Below are 17,233 nucleotides of genomic sequence, written 5' to 3'. Positions count from 1 at the left end.
CCCCCTTCTTGATCCAGATCAGGTCTCCCTCCCCTCCCTTCCCCTCCTCCTCTCCGTCCACACGCACCTCCTCCTCCTCTCGAGAAGCTCGCAGACCACGGCGGCCACCGTGACCGGGAGGGGCGAGGAGGTGCCCCACCGTGGCCACTCCTCCGTGGTCACCTCGCCGCCGTCGCCAGGGCCGGTGACGGCCGGGAGGGCTTCCTCCTTAGCTTCTTTACCCGCCGGCTCCACGGTGGGGCGGAGAGGTGGCTGCAACCGCGGCTGGAGGAGGTGGGGAAGCTGCCGTAAGCCTATGGCTGAGGGCGCGGGGCTCATAGGGTGGGGGAAGTGGATGAGTTACAGGCGTGCGCGGTGATTTGGCGATGTGGGGATTTTGATTTGGGTGAATAGACTTTGATTTGGGGATTTGTGGATTGTATCTTGGATTTTTGATTTGGAAGCATGGGTAGCGGTGGTGGTGATTCCCAACCATAGTAGTGGAAATAGGAATCAGATGAAAGGCTTTCGGCGCGTGAGGTTTCTACCTGTGACGGCGGCGGCGGCGGCTTCTTCTTTTCGATGTATATTTTTGTCAAGTTTTATGATGATTGTGGTTGAGTTTTGTTGTGCCAATTCTGGGAAGTGTTTTCTACATCTGATTCTGAGAGCTATTGGGATTTGGGGGCTGCGAAGCCGCCCTGCCGACGAGCGAAGGCGCGTTCGTCCGTGTTGTGACGACCAAAAAAAAAATACTAATCTTTTAATTAGTTAAGATTAAAATTAAGATGTCACAACAAAAAGTGTTAAAGTGTTATGCACACCAACTGACGACCTCGATCTGAGGTGCTATTTGGTTTGGGCGATTTTCGTCCGTATCCATATTACCAGCGCGATCGAAAAGCATTACATATCTACTCCTACTTTGTTTATTACGTGGGCTGAATCAGTTCGCACGCAATCAAATCTCGGTCAAATTCAATACCAACTTGCATTGCTACAACTTAACATTAGGAAATTAAAGCACCTTTGAACGTTTGCGGATAGATCGATCTTGATACTTAGTACAAACGAGAAGATACAAGTGGATGCAGAATATTACGATTTATTTTTTTCATGTACATATGTCAAGCACGCATGCACACATAACTACATAAGTAGTATGCGCTAACACGTACACATATAAAGAGATTGAAGGCCAAGCCTCATATAGCACCGTATATATGTGTGTTGTACTACTAGACACACCCATGAGCAGCCATATCATCTCTAGGATATTATTAGGAATTTTCAATGACTATCCCTAATATCTTCGTATGAAAGTGTAATGCGTACCACTGCATAAATGATTTTTGCAAATGGTCAAAATTAAAACACATGTTCACAAATGGCTAGATGGCTCACCTGCCCCGAGATATCTATAAAAATCGGTATTTTGTCAAGTGGGCGGCACAACCATGCGTGAAATTCAAGTTTCACGGGCAATCAAGTTAGTCTGTCCACCTGAAACACAAATCACAAAAAAAGATTTTTAAAAAAACCAAAAATCGAAACCCTAGCTTCTAGCCGCCATCGTTTTCGTTCCTACAAGTCCTTCACTTCTGCAACCGTCATCGCAGCCAATGGCCCGCCGCTCCCGACGCCGGTGCCGTCCGATCCCTCACCGCACACCTTGTCGATTCTGAGACTGCCCCTCCTTGGCGCTTGATCCGCCGCTCTTGAGGCCTCCGTCATCATCACCGTCGCCCTAGCCACCCTAGTCTTGGTTTCCCAAGTCGCCGTCGCCTCCCCTCCCCTTCGCTGTCCATGCCGGATCAGCCCCTCGAGGGGCTGGCGGTGTTAGATCCGTCCATCGTGGCAATGGCTCCCGTCAGCGCCTACCAACCACGTGCTCCTCCATAGGCCTCCGGGTGGCGGACCACCCTTCCCGTCACAGCCCACTAGCCGCTCCCATCACCGATCGTCAAGGAGAGCCGATGGAGGAGAGGAGACAGGGAGGAGAAGACTGGGGAGATGGGGAGAAGGGAGGAGAGCAAAAATACTTAATTGGAGGAAGAAAAATAGATGGAGCCAGTCGAGTATGAAAATTCGCAAGTGGGCCTCTTAAGAGGTTCGCACGTGGAAATGGTTTTGTTGCATACGAGTGTATGCTGGATACCTTTCTATATTTTTAACATTTGGGTATTCTTTTAGTCAGTCTATAAAAAATAGAGGTGTGTTTGCAAAAATATTTTGGGGGACATTTCACAAAACTACAACAACGTGACGATTTACCACAAAACTGAACTGATATGAGTGTTTAATACGTGGGCGCAGCTAGTACTTTATATTTGTATGACATGTGGACCAGATATATAATATTTTTACAAAATTGTCAACTATTGTTGTAGTTTTTCTAAAATTACCAACTAAAGCTATAGCAAACCGATAGTTTTGAAAAGATATATAATTGTAGTTTTCTAAAATTTCCTCTATGTAAGTGAAAGGACTTGTACCGTAGTGGTTACAAGAGCCTCCGTAGCATCTTAGGTCCTAAGTTTGACTCCTCAAGGGAGCGAATTTTCTAGGATTTAACGGCATTGTGCTTTCAGAGGTAGGCGACGTACCTGTTGACAGCGAGGCGCAATCTCCAGAATTTGTCGGTCCAGTCTTCGAAGATGCTTCTAGGGATAGGGTTTGCGTATGTGTTTTCATAGGAATGAGTGTACGTGCGTTGTGAGTGGCTGCATTGTACTGTGTAATTCTAAAAAAAACAACATGTTTTCTTATTTTAAACAGCTAGGTATCCTCCGGTTAACCTCACCTCAAGCTATGCATCATGCAATACAGGCCAGCATATATACGACTCTCTATATACCAAAAGTACAAAAGCCGAAAGGGAAAAAGGCAAAGGTATATACGACATGACACATGCTTTGAGTATGACTGAACGTTGTACGTACATCCAACTGATGTCCATTTGGCAAGCAAGGAACTCGATCCAATTTTGGAATTAAAACGAGCTCAATTGCAATTAGAATATATAAATAATTAATTAATTGGTCGATATATATTTGATAAATTAAAACGTGTGATCAGCATTTGCTCCTTCAAGCTTGGACAAAAAAACATCTCTTTTGAGACATGTTCTTCCTAGTATAGATCTAGCTAGCTCATAGATTGTTTGCTAATTGCAGCTAAACCAAGCTTGCAGGCATCAAAGCGATCTGTCCATGGATATGCTCCAAGCATGCATCAATCCATGCCCTTTATTCTTAGCTCAGAACCAGCTACATCTCTCTGCCCTTTGATTTTGATATATATTCTTTTCTTTTCATACATATGCTCTTTCGATTTGATTATTAATTGTTCCTTTTTGGCCATTGGAGACAAGAATCGATGGTTTGCTGCAGTAGAAAATATCTCTTTATATATGCATGCAAGGAGAATGTACCTGCATACACGCAAAGATGCATGGTCCAGTAGTACTTGCATGTACAGTGGAATATCTCTGACGAATTCATGCCTTTCTAAGTATGTTTTTGTTAATTGATATGATATTAATTTATTTTCTTTTATCTAATTTTGAATGTTTATTTTTCCTAATGTTCACCAATTGTATATTTTGTATGCACGTATACGATAGAGCAAGTTGTTGTTCAACTTTTTTTTTTAGAAAGAAAATATTGAGTTTAGATGTAGGAAATGAGAGAGGACTGCCCGCCAGTGCGTAGCAGCTCGATACTTCTCTCTTTTTTAATTGACCTTTCAGTCCTTTTCCTACTCCACTAATCCGGTTGGAACACCACCTATAAGGATTATACTCTTAAAAAACCATTTTTAAGACACCCCTCTCGAGATGGATCAAAAGAAGGCCCACATGTAAAGATAGATAAGGCTCCGCTGGTGGAAATTATATTTTATAGGTAGTTCTATTTTTATATGAGCCACTTGTCTGTGAAAATCTTTTTTTTTTTTACATACAAAATCCTGAGAGGCTAGCCTGTAAAACATCATCCTTGCAAAAAATAGTGGACAAGTATAAAAAAAATGAGCGAGGAGCCGCTCCCCCTTACCATTCCATCAGCAGATCAATCAACGCGTACGACAATAGCAGACTTCGAGCAGAACGGACTTCGAGCATGGTGGGCTTCGTGCAGCGGTAGCCACGGGAGCAACAGATCCACCAGCGGCAGCCTCGGGAGATGCATATGGGATTTCGCTAAAATGTCACTCTCAAACAAAAAGGTAACATATTATGATTCTATTCCTTCCACTTTTTTACTCAATTTAATGAACTAGTTACATGCCCGTACTAACGCTACGGCGACAATTTATATTATAATGAAACAACAAAAAGATATACAATATATTGTTTAGACTATCAAGTATAGATTAAAGACATTAATTAAGACTTACATATGAGCGAGTTCAGTTAAGAAGCTTATTAGAAGTTCCTCAGTTATTATATATTCGAAAGGGATAAACAAGCCAACATCCAGGACAAGGTTCAAAATTTGCAAAACAAGCCATAAGGTCGACCCATTCAGTCGACGATGTATTATGTCTTCAACGTCTTTTCTCCACGTCACAGAAAAACCAGTAACCAAAGAACAAAAGTCTGATTCATATATTAAGTTCTAAACCGATTCCAGGACACATTCAGTCAATTAAGTTCAAATACATAATCATGCGTTTCAACATTAATTAAAGTATCACATTCATATATCAGTACATGGCTTGGCAAACCACAAAGCTGAGGCTGCATTAATCTAAGCTACAACCAAATTTCATTTTTTTTTTTGCATTTTCGAATAAACAGTAAGAGAGAATGGATAAATCACATGTCCTGAAACTGTAAATTTCTACGAAGTCCTGAGCAGCTCAATTTTGGAGAGGGTAGTAGTGTTGTTCCCTTTATGGTTCATGTGATGCATGAAGAAGGCAAGTTCAATTTCTGGTTCAGTAACTCTTGTTGTTCCTACTGCTTCCAGGAAGTCATATAAACCAGAACCACCAAGGATTTTCTTGCTTGATGACTGTAAAGAGATGAAAGTTCAAACCGGTCATTAAAAAAATTGTGCAGATAAGAGTGGTGTTGAGAAGTCAAGTTATCAAAGTAACATTTTGTCTTCATTCCAAAGGAGCTAACTCTGTTTTTAAATATCTGATCTTTTTTTCATAAACTCATTAATACATATCACTAATACGAGGGAATTGTAAGTGAATAGTGAATGAAGATAAATAATGGTTTGAGAGAGAGATAGAGGGTGAACTCACCAATATATCCCAACTGCATACAATCATCAAGGGCAATGCGTGCATGAGTGATAGAAATCATGGCAGCAAGTATCATTATTGTGATCACATTCTGCATGGAGAAATGTATTTTTTCCAAGAATATAAGCCCATTCCTCTGCTAGCAAAGTTCCCATGTCAACCTATTTTACTTTAAAACCAAAGAAACTGTAAATAAAAAAATGAGATAGAGATTTGCAATTCACTGGGTACAAAAGTTAGATGCACTTCTTTAACATTTTAGCAGATTGCTTCCAACATATGACATCAACTTCCCAGTCAGTTGGTTATTTTACAATCTTGAAAAGCAATATTTTTCTATCAGTCCAACTAATTTGAGAAAAAAATCTGAATGAGATATGTCAAGAGCAGTTGTGTGGCTGAATTGTTCAGGGATGTATGGAAAGCAAGCTTGTGTTTGACGCAACAAATATGTGTATATGTAAGATTGATGGAGTATGGATTCCGAGCGATAGCAGTAGACAATTCAATCAATATTTTATCACCTAAAGATCATGCATAGTATTTTGACGAAACAACGGCAGATGTGCACCTTCAAGATGAAGCTTTACTGACGATCCAAGTCGTTGAGGGGGTCTAAGATCCAGAATCCATAAACACTCTCCAGAACACATGCATTGCAGATTTGCAGGTGAGGAGCCGGACGAGGCATTTCGCCGAGCACCCCGCGTTCATTGTACTCTGCGGAAAAGCAGCAAGTGCTGGATGATGGGTTTTGTTTCAGAATGCATGATGAATCCGGATGAACCTCCACGATGCCAAGTTCTGGACTGGTCACCTGCTGATGAACTGCATGATGAGTTTTGTTCAACTACTCACCTCTCACGGGATTCACCTGCTGCTCCCCCACCGGCGAGGAACTCCATAGCTGCAACTCACCCCTGCGATGCAGAGGGGATCGGTGGAGACAGGCGATGCAGAGGACGGCACGGTGGCTACCTAGCGACGGGAGCACCTCGTGCGGCGGGGATCAGTGGAGCAGAACGGCGGCGACGACCTGGCGACGGGAGGACCTCGTGCAGCGGGGAGGCGGAGGATCGTGGAGGGCGAGCCGGCGGCGGGGATCGGTGGCAGACAGGCGATGCAGAGGACGGCGCGGCGGCTGATACGGAGCGGAGCGCTGATGGCGGAGGTGCGGGAGCAGAATTCTTTCTGGCGGAGGGCGGAGGCGCAGGTGTGGTGGGAGAGCGATAGGGAGGGAGATGGGCCGTGCGGGTCGTGCGCTGATTGAGGGAGGTGAAGGTGGGATCGATCTGGACCGTTCGGATTTTACGCGGATGATCTGAACCGTTGAGTGATGAATGTAAGAGTGTAAGAGTGAAAGATGAGTAAAACGAGTTGATGAATTATAGGATGGATTTTACAACATTTGTCTTGCTGCGCTGTTGACGTAAAAACACGAGGCCTGAGAGATCTGCTTAACTCCAGTGCAGGTCCAAAACTTGCCTTTGGGTGTATGAGCGTGCCAGTTAATTTGATCCTTGAATCAACAAGAAACAAAGACAGAGAAACCGCGGTTAAATCCATAAACGATAGCCGATCGGCTAGGTGCCGATGACATATCATTTATCCTTGGGCCGATATCATATATGCATCGATCGGCAGTTATTAATAAATAATAAAGAACTAAATCTACTCGATCGGCTGTAGATATTAACAATATATAATCCTTATGTCGATATATATTTAAATCAAGTGATTAGGATAGATCGGGCGCCATGCCGAAACAGTATAAATCACTTAGATCGAAATATATATTAACAACAAGACTATATATATTCATATCATAGCCAATCAGATAGATCCAGCATGTATCGGCTAATACTCTGATACCACTCTATATTAAGATATTAAAGCAAGTAGAATATACCAAACAAAAAGCCTAATATACTTAAATGCAACAAGATCTTAACATGAAGGGCAGATTTAACATGTCAATAAAGCATACAAGATAAATATAGTTAAATCAGATAAGATCGGCTGAAACTCCGATACTACCCTAATCGGCAACCAAAGACAGGCTAGAGATTGAGATTCTAATCACGACTCATAAGATCAAACTCAACTGATGCAGCTATAAGTATGAAAAGAAGGACAATATCTAGACAATCAAGTCGTCGGATGTGTCATAGAGTGGTGGATATCCTATATAATATAAGTCAACATCGATATTTAACCTAATCGGCTGCCTTCTAGTGACAGATGTTAGCCGATTGTAGGTTAGGTAACGATATTGCCAGAGATTATGTAAGATATATGATAACTTGACGAATTACATAAACAAGATTAGAGTGTCATAAAGATGGGAAGCACTAATCCCGAGAACGCAAGTCGCCATAACAAGTTTTACCTTTTGTTAAAGATCAAAACCGATGCAGCTCAACCCGAAAGTAAGAACTCGTCGAAATAAAACGAAAGTAAAAGGGTGGCAATGCGCCGAGATTGTATTGGACGTGTGTTAGTTTGATTACATGGGACTCAGGTCTATTTATACGCGAGAATTACAAAATATATCCATATCGGACATGACTCTTATCTCTAACAAACTCTAAAATACCATAAGTCTTTGCGGCAGACTTTTGTCCAAACATATCTCTAAGGAAATTATATAAAATATCCTAATTAATAGATATAATTGCCTTCTCAGGACTCTATCCATGCGTGGCAATCATCATGAAGCAATTCAACTTAACCCGACAACATATGCAATGTTATATTGTTGGATTCGGCTCGATCGGCTAACCCCGTCCGACTTGAACTCTGCCGATCTTAGTCGTAGCCGATTCGGACTCCAGCCGATCTTTACTCTGTTTCCGGGACGATCTCCATCTCGAATTCTATCTCGATTTCTTCTTCATCTCCAATTCTTGGATTACCAAATTTGGTCGTTAACACGACCTGACCAAAATATTTCTTTGGATCTCATGTCTTCCTATCTCATTCTACCACCGGCGAGCCACCGCCGCCGCGGCTCCTCGCCATCCAACCCTGTCGTATCAGGGCAGCTAGGCCTTATACTACGGGCTCTTCGAGGTAGTGTGTCCGCGGCAGAAATAAAAATGGCAGAATATCAATTTTCTAAAAGAAAAAAAAGAGGCAGGGAGAGTTATATTAAGAATTAAACGAGCAGATAAAAACTAAGGAGATAAGAAAAGAAAATAAAAGGAGTCGTTCGAATTCGAAATTCGTTAGAGCTCGCATGCAATGCATGTCGTACGTGGGCCGGGCCCACCTCCCCCCTCTATAAAGACAGCACCCAACCCTCCGATTCCAGCGCCGCCGTCCTCTCGATCGTTCTGGTGGCGCCTCCACTTCTCTCCGGCGGCTGCGGCGGCGGCGCGGCGCCGTGATTTTCTAGGTCGATCGACCCCGGCCGGCTGGCGGCGGGCGAACGTCAAGTGCAAGACGATGGCGGCGACGGCGTCGTCGACGGCGGATGCGCTCGAGCAGATCAAGAACGAGGCCGTTGATCTGGTGAGGGAGAAGCTAATTATAAGCTGCTAGCTGCTGCTGATTGATCGTGCAAGTTCAAATGCTAGGGCTTTTGTTTTGTTTTTTTGAGAGTTTTTTTGTGGTGAAGTTTTGTTCGTGATGAAACTTGAAAGAAAACTAGATTTTCTTTTTCTTATACTGATGATTTTGTTGTATTTTTTGTTCTGGTTGTTTTCTCGAATGCAACTAATCTTAATTAGCAGTAGATTGATCTTGACTAAAAAGAAGCGTTAGAGACGGTTTGAGTTCTTGCGGCGACATTAATTGCCAGAAAAGAGAGAAAGCAGATCGAATCTGATTTGCTTCACGGATTCAATCTCCTCTTTCGTTCATGTGATCAACCAAAAAAAAATCTCTCTTTTTTGTTAATCTGCTTTAATTCACGAGAGAATTAGGATGCACTACTCTCTCTAGAGCTAGCGCAAGCTGGCCCATGCAATTCTTTCCTTTTTTTTCTCTCTTTCGCGGCTTTTACTGCAGCTAGCTAGCCAACCACCTACTCATCGATTAGTCTTTTTTGCCTCTCTTTGTTGCAAGATTTTATCTGCAGGTTAATTAGTGTTAATCACATTGTCAATTAATCTATGTTTGTAACTTGCTAAATCGATCTATCTAATCGTCTTCCATCCATGGCAGGAGCACATCCCGTTGGAGGAGGTTTTCCAGCATCTGAAATGCACTCGGGAAGGACTCACCAACGCCGAGGGCGACGCCCGCACCCAAGTCTTCGGCCCCAACAAACTCGAAGAGAAAAAGGTCCAATATTTGTTCTTGTTTGATCCTTAATATATCATTATCCAAAGTTTCAAATGTTCATATAAAAGTAAATTCAAAATGTTCATTATTTTCATTAAATAAAATTCAATTGGACATGAAATAATTATCGTTCAAACATTTTAAAAGATGAATCTTGAATATATCATCCAAAGTTTCAAATGTTCATATAAAAGTAGATATCCAAATGTTCATCTAATGATATTATTTTCATCGAACTAAATTCAATTTAACATAAAATAATTATCGTTCAAACAGTTTAAAAGTTAAATCTTAAAATACATGCGCAGCTTAATTATTTAGTGGGGCGGAGGGAATGGTTGTTTGAAGATAATCGATTGATCTTTGAAGTGGTGGTGTAACATGATTTTGATTTGATTTGATTTTGATTTTGACGATGAGCACAGGAGAGCAAGATACTGAAGTTTCTGGGGTTCATGTGGAACCCGCTGTCGTGGGTGATGGAGGTGGCGGCGATCATGGCGATCGCGCTGGCGAACGGCGGCGGGCGGCCGCCGGACTGGCAGGACTTCGTCGGGATCATCGCGCTGCTGTTGATCAACTCCACCATATCCTACTGGGAGGAGAGCAACGCCGGCAGCGCCGCGGCGGCGCTCATGAAGAACCTCGCCCCCAAGACCAAGGTGCTCCGCGACGGCAGGTGGTCGGAGACCGACGCCTTCGTCCTCGTCCCCGGCGACGTCATCAGCGTCAAGCTCGGCGACATCGTCCCCGCTGACGCCCGCCTCCTCGACGGCGATCCCCTCAAGATCGACCAGTCGGCGCTCACCGGCGAGTCCCTGCCGGTCACCAAGCTCTCCGGCGACTGCGTCTACTCCGGGTCGACGTGCAAGCAGGGGGAGATCGACGCCGTCGTCATCGCCACCGGCGTCCACACCTTCTTCGGCAAGGCGGCGCACCTCGTCGACACCACCAACCAGGTCGGCCACTTCCAGAAGGTGCTCCGCGCCATCGGCAACTTCTGCATCGGCGCCATCGCCATCGGCATGGCCGTCGAGGTCATCGTCATGTACCCGATCCAGCACCGCCTCTACCGCGACGGCATCGACAACCTCCTCGTGCTGCTCATCGGCGGCATCCCCATCGCCATGCCCACCGTGCTGTCAGTCACCATGGCCATCGGCTCGCACCGCCTCTCTGACCAGGGCGCCATCACCAAGCGGATGACGGCGATCGAGGAGATGGCCGCCATGGACGTGCTCTGCAGCGACAAGACCGGGACGCTCACGCTGAACAAGCTCAGCGTCGACAGGGGCCTCATCGAGGTGTTCGTCCAGGGCGTCGCCAAGGACGAGGTGATCCTCCTCGCCGCCAGGGCGTCGCGCGTCGAGAACCAGGACGCCATCGACACCGCCATGGTCGGCATGCTCGACGACCCCAAGGAGGCACGCGCCGGCATCCGGGAGGAGCACTTCCTCCCCTTCAACCCCGTCGACAAGCGCACCGCCCTCACCTACGTCGACCTCGCCGACGGCTCATGGCACCGTGTCAGCAAGGGCGCCCCCGAGCAGGCAACCCACCCTCATCCATGGATCCCGATTCGATTCGATCTTTCGTCGCCGCCATTGCTCACTTGCTTGCTTGTTGATCTTGCAGATTCTGGATCTGTGCAAATGCAGCCAGGACGTGAGGAGCAAGGTGCACGCCATAATCGACAGGTACGCCGACCGGGGCCTCCGGTCGCTCGCCGTGGCGAGGCAGGAGGTGCCGGAGAGGAGGAAGGACGGCCCTGGCGGGCCATGGGATTTCGTCGGCCTGCTGCCGCTGCTCGACCCGCCGCGCCACGACAGCGCCGAGACCATAAGGCGGGCGCTCCACCTCGGCGTCAACGTCAAGATGATCACCGGTACACCTCAACCCACGCCCAGCTGCTTTTCGTCGAACACATGGTGGGTGTGCAAATGCAGTCCGTGATCCTGTGATTTGCTTGCGTTGCCATTGCTGGTGCAGGTGATCAGCTCGCCATTGCCAAGGAGACCGGGAGGAGGCTCGGGATGGGCGTGAACATGTACCCCTCGTCGGCGCTGCTCGGCCAGAGCAAGGACGAGTCCATCGCCTCCGTCCCCGTCGACGAGCTCATCGAGAAGGCCGACGGCTTCGCCGGCGTCTTCCCAGGTACACGAATTATTATGCATTCTCAAAGCCGCCATGGCCGGACTTGCAGGTTCTTGATATCTGAACACAATGTCGCCATTGTCGTCTGTCTTGTGGTGCAGAGCACAAGTACGAGATTGTGAAGAAGCTGCAGGAGATGAAGCACATCTGCGGGATGACCGGCGACGGCGTGAACGACGCGCCGGCGCTGAAGAGGGCGGACATCGGGATCGCCGTCGCCGACGCCACCGACGCGGCGAGGAGCGCCTCGGACATCGTGCTCACCCAGCCTGGCCTCAGCGTCATCATCAGCGCCGTCCTCACCAGCCGCGCTATCTTCCAGAGGATGAAAAATTACACGGTACAGCATTTGTCTTGGCTGCATTCAGAATGAATTTGAGAGCATGAATTTCTCGATCAGAATCATCAGAGATTGATTTTTTTTTTTTACTGATGATCATTGTTTCCATGTTGTTTATGATCTCTCCAGATTTACGCGGTGTCGATTACTATCCGTATTGTGGTAAGTAAACTGTTCTTGCTGCTATTCCTTCAAGGATCTCATCAACCTGACCAACAATGCCATGAAATTCGTCTGAAAATTTTCCCCTGTTGTCAATCTGAAGCTTGGATTCATGCTGATTGCTCTCATCTGGAAGTTCGATTTCTCGCCGTTCATGATCCTCGTCATCGCGATCCTCAACGACGGTGAGTTCTTGAACACAACAAAAATTGAACTTCTGATCCACACACACACACACACACAATTTTAGCTGATGTACCTGATTGATGATGCAGGAACGATCATGACAATATCCAAGGACAGGGTGAAGCCGTCGCCGCACCCGGACAGCTGGAAGCTGCCGGAGATCTTCATCACCGGCATCGTCTACGGCACCTACCTCGCCGTCATGACCGTCCTCTTCTTCTGGGCCATGAGGAGCACCGATTTCTTCACCGTAAGCAAACAATCAAACAAACAGATCCAAAGAATCCTCAAAAACCTTTTGATTCCACTGCTCTGATCGAATTCAAATTGAATTTGGTTGTGTGCGCAGAGCACGTTCCATGTGAAGCCACTGATGGAGAAGGACGAGATGATGTCGGCACTGTACCTGCAGGTGAGCATCATCAGCCAGGCGCTCATCTTCGTGACGCGCTCCCGCAGCTGGTGCTTCGTCGAGCGCCCCGGCATGCTGCTCTGCGGCGCCTTCGTAGCCGCGCAGATCGTAAGCATCTCGATCTCCATCTTCTTGTTCTTAGCTGCTGCAACTGCAAATGCCAATGCCATTGCCGCCATTGATGGACTGATTTGGTGCTGCAAATGCCAATGCCATTGCCGCCATTGATGGACTGATTTGGTGCAGATCGCGACGCTGGTGACGGTGTACGCCACCTTGGGGTTCGCCCATATCAAGGGCATCGGCTGGGGGTGGGCCGGCGTCATCTGGCTCTACAGCATCGTCACCTTCCTCCCCCTCGACATCTTCAAGTTCGCCGTCCGCTACGCCCTCAGCGGCCGCGCCTGGGACACCCTCATCGAGCACAAGGTAACCTTGCCATAACAACAAACACCTTGCCTGCATGTGTTTTTCTCCTCGCGGAATAACAACAAACACCTTGCGTGCGTGCGCGTGCAGATTGCCTTCACGAGCAAGAAGGATTACGGGAGAGGGGAGAGGGAGGCGCAGTGGGCGACGGCGCAGAGGACGCTGCACGGGCTGCAGACGCCGGAGATGGGGGACCACCTCGGCGGCGTCGGCGGCGGCGAGCGGAGCAGCTACAGGGAGCTCTCGGAGATCGCCGAGCAGGCCAAGCGCCGCGCCGAGGTGGCCCGGCTGCGCGAGCTCAGCACGCTCAAGGGCCAGATGGAGTCCACCGTCAGGCTCAAGGGCCTCGACATGGACAACGTCCAGCACCACTACACCGTCTGAAGTCCACCGCCGGCGAGCTCGCTCGCCGGAGAAGGAGACTCCGCCGTGCTCGCTCGCCGCGGCTATTTTCAGGGGCAGCGTGCATGCAATTGAGCCTCTCGTCGTCGTCGTCTGTAATTCCCTTTTTTTTATATAAAATTTTAAACTTTGGTTTGAGGTCTAGTGGTTAATTGAGTTGACGGTTTGAGGGTTTGAGTTTGTCCTTAATTTGGGGTTCTGCTTGAATTATGACCTGGCATTACCTCTCATTTGATTTGTGGTTAATTTCCTCTAATTGCTTGGAAATAATTGAGTTGTTACCGTGCTTTACAGTACTTGGTATGAAGTTGTTGAATCTAATAGTTTCCCTTTGTTTGATGTGGGGAAACTATTCTAATCCCTCGATGGGATGTTCCCTCGTTTGCTTAAAAATCATCTAAACGGTTATGAAAAATTTTGGAAAAATTTGACAACATTCATACAACACATATATACAACTCCACAAAATTTTAAGTCTAAACTCAACTCACACATCGAGATATAAAAAAGACAAATTCAGCGTATGAATAGTAGCATACTGTTTATATCTAAATTTGTCTTTTTTTTTTCTCGATGTGTAGATTGAATATGAACATGATTTTTGGTGGACTAGTAGATATCATTATACTCTATATTGTTAATTTTTTTCAGAATTTTTTACAACTATTTGCATCGAATTTGGAAGAAAAAGGTATACGAGAGGATATCCCCTCGAGGGATTAGAATCCACTCCCGTTTGATTTGTATTACTAGTAGTCTCTGATGTGTTGTTTTGACTGAATGACGATGATTTGATTCATCCTGATCCAAATTCAGATGTTTTTCATAGTTATCTTTGGTCTCTCATGCATGTATATGTGCATTTTCAATACAATCAGAAAGAAAATGTGTATCTTGTTTAAATAACAGCCCAAATCATTTTTTTTGCTAAATATTTCTCGTCGCATTTTTTTTAGCATGAACAAAGTAAATCTTGTTTTAATCAGCCCAAATCATTTTATGCTAAATAACCCCCATCGCGCTTTATAGAGCATGAATAATGCTTTGACGACTATTGTATATATGATATTTTCATATAATATCAGGCCACATCTATATGGTTTGATAAAAACAGATAACCAAAGTTTGTTTGTTTTGCTTTTTCAAATAGATTCATATACTCCCTTGGTCCCCAAATATAAACATTTCCAGTTTTATCTTAATTCAAATTACTCCTTTGACTAATTAAGTTTATAGATAAGAGTATTAACATCTACCACAAATCCCCTTAAAAAACATCTGCCACATCAAACAAGTAAACTACAAAAATTTATTTTATATAGTAGGTATGTATAAATGAAACTCATTTTCGTTCAAAAACAGAGTCCCTACTTACACGCCCAGTACTAGGAAATCCCAAACCCTTTTTTTTTTTGGTTCTCCGGAATCCGGATATACGAGCGAGATTTGGCTCCCAATCGTAGCTGCAATTCCTTTGCACGCAGGAGAAGGGTGCATCATAAGAATCTCTTGCGCGGCCACTTGGGAGGGGTCGCAACCAGGGTTCACAGTTCTGACGAAAACCGGTCGAATTCTGTGAAATTTCGACACGGCTCGAAATTAAGTTTCAATTGGAATTTTGAAGGTTAAACATTATATTTGGTCAAAATTCAGTCAATTTTTATCGAAAACCGATCGAAATTTATCGAAAACCGTGATACCGATGGGGCTCGAAATTTAGTGCTCAACCGGTAATGTAAACCCTGGTTGCAACATGCACACGACAAGGACAGGATAGATTGATTTTGTTGGTAGTTTTTCAAGGTGCCCACTTTCTATTTAGAGATTCATATTTAGAAAGTCTCTTGGAAAGAAGGGTATTTTGATGCCTTAATTTTTTGTTAGAGAATCACAAAAGGAGATTTAAGGGATATATTTTTGGATATCTTTTGGTGATGCTCTAAGTCAGCTTATCTCTACTATTATAAAAATCAAAAATATTTTTGCCAGTATTTTGGTACGTCATCCGTGTATGAGTCGGTTTTTAAGTTCGTTTGCTTTTGGAAATATATATCCGTATTTGAGTCTATATATCCGTATTTGAGTCGGTTTTTAAGATTGTTCACTTTTGGTAATATACAAGGAATCACATAAGCAATATGTTTTAAAAAACTCGCATGCTAACTTGAGACGATCGGATTCCTAACTGCAGCTCATAATTTTCTGAAAATATATATATCCAAGCAAACTCCCACAGTGAATTTTATCTTAGCTAAATCATATAACAATAATAAGATTAAAATAGACTTCACCTGTTACAACGCACGGGCATTTTTTCTAGTAAATTAAAAAGTCTAAGTCTAAACAACAATCAGTTTTTTTCATTTGTCTTTTTTAAATCACTAGCAAAAATGCTCGTGTGTTGCAACGGGTGAAAAAATTCTAATGATAATATACGTTTTTCATGCATAATCATGTCAATGACAATGTTTGATTTTAATGAGCGGCTTGTGTTTTTATAAACGGTGTTTTTTTTCTTGCACGATTTTCTCAAACCATTTTTCAGAAATAGCGCATTTCTTTCTAACAGTTTTTTCCTAGCATGTTTTTTCCTTTTTTTACTGATGACGAAAACCATATTTTTCTCCCCTTTTTTGTTTTTCTTTTCTCGCGTATTTTTTGCCTATTTTTTCTGACAATTACGTTCTCGTGTGGTTTTTTTGGCCTGTTTTTTCTGAATGTTATTTTTTGCTTTTTTCCAATACATGAGAATATACGACAAAATAAAAGCCGTGTAGTAGATGGTAAAAAATCGATGGATCTTATCCGACTCAAGCGTCCATCAATTTAGCTTTTTTCTGACAGTTTTTTCAGAGCGATTTTTTTATATAGATAGTGTTTTTTTCTTGCGTGGTTTTTTCGAACCATTTTTTTTAGAAATGGCGCATTTTTTCTGATAGTCTTTTCCTCGCATGTTTTTTTTAAAAAAATTTTGCCGACAATGGAAATAATTTTTCTCACGCATTTTTTATTTTTTTAAGAAGATGGAAAAACCTTTTCAGCGTGTTTTTTGCGCTTTTTTCTGACTTTTTCCTCACACGTTTTTTTTACCGTTTTTATTTTCTCGTGCATTTTTTATTTTTAAATAGTTAGATTAAATTAGAGATTGAGAAGAGATTTACTGATTAGAAATTGGACTTTGTTTCGCCCTTTCCATTTTTTTCTCACGTGCATTTTTTATTTTATACGAACCATTTTTTTGCCACTTTCTTAAGGAATCGGATGAACTTTTTTAGATGTTTTTTCGGATTTTTTTCGCCTTTACAGGAATCAGACTTTTTTATCGTTTTTAAAGGAATTGGATCTAGCATTTTTTTTTCACCACTTTTTTTTTTGCCTTTTATAGGAATTGGATTTTTTTCGTTTGCATCTACAGTTTTTTTTTGGCTACTTAGGGGAAATAGATTTTTGTTGTTGTTGTTTTTTATTTATTTTCTTTTTTGTGTGGCTTTTCTTTTTCTTTTCATGCACCTTTCTGCATTTGTTCTATCCCTTTTATTTATTGTTTTTTTAAAAAAAAGACCAAAAGCACCTTATTGCAAGATTATAGGGACTCAAATGTAAATATAAAAATTATAGGGACT

At 43.9% G+C, this 17,233-nt stretch overlaps 1 protein-coding gene and 1 pseudogene across 1 annotated transcript; one reads left to right on the top strand and one right to left on the bottom strand.

Annotated features, from left to right (window-relative positions):
• Positions 1-4,823: 4,823 nt before the first annotated feature.
• LOC127781708 (uncharacterized) lies at positions 4,824-6,143 on the bottom strand (annotated as a pseudogene).
• Positions 6,144-8,564: 2,421 nt separating this feature from the next.
• LOC127783009 (plasma membrane ATPase-like) lies at positions 8,565-13,924 on the top strand. Its single transcript, XM_052310304.1, has 12 exons — positions 8,565-8,751; positions 9,406-9,525; positions 9,951-11,075; positions 11,161-11,410; positions 11,515-11,679; positions 11,781-12,019; positions 12,149-12,181; positions 12,285-12,366; positions 12,457-12,617; positions 12,717-12,887; positions 13,026-13,208; positions 13,299-13,924. Exons 1-12 carry the CDS (start codon positions 8,686-8,688, stop codon positions 13,590-13,592), a joined length of 2,889 nt encoding a protein of 962 aa, XP_052166264.1. The 5' UTR covers positions 8,565-8,685; the 3' UTR covers positions 13,593-13,924.
• The last annotated feature ends 3,309 nt before the right edge of the window (positions 13,925-17,233 follow it).

The sequence above is a fragment of the Oryza glaberrima genome, chromosome 8 (assembly GCF_000147395.1).
Source record: "Oryza glaberrima chromosome 8, OglaRS2, whole genome shotgun sequence".
Lineage (NCBI taxonomy): Eukaryota > Viridiplantae > Streptophyta > Magnoliopsida > Poales > Poaceae > Oryza > Oryza glaberrima.
The sequence above is the reverse complement of the archived record's forward strand: the minus strand, read 5'-3'. Positions and strand labels throughout refer to the sequence as shown.

Bases quoted from the DNA above. Each gene is read 5' to 3' on its own strand.
- LOC127783009 (XM_052310304.1), top strand. From the start codon at position 8,686: ATGGCGGCGACGGCGTCGTCGACGGCGGATGCGCTCGAGCAGATCAAG. The intron at 11,680-11,780 runs GTACACGAATTA...CTTGTGGTGCAG, and splicing joins CTTCGCCGGCGTCTTCCCAG to AGCACAAGTACGAGATTGTG. The intron at 12,020-12,148 runs GTACAGCATTTG...TGATCTCTCCAG, and splicing joins AGAGGATGAAAAATTACACG to ATTTACGCGGTGTCGATTAC.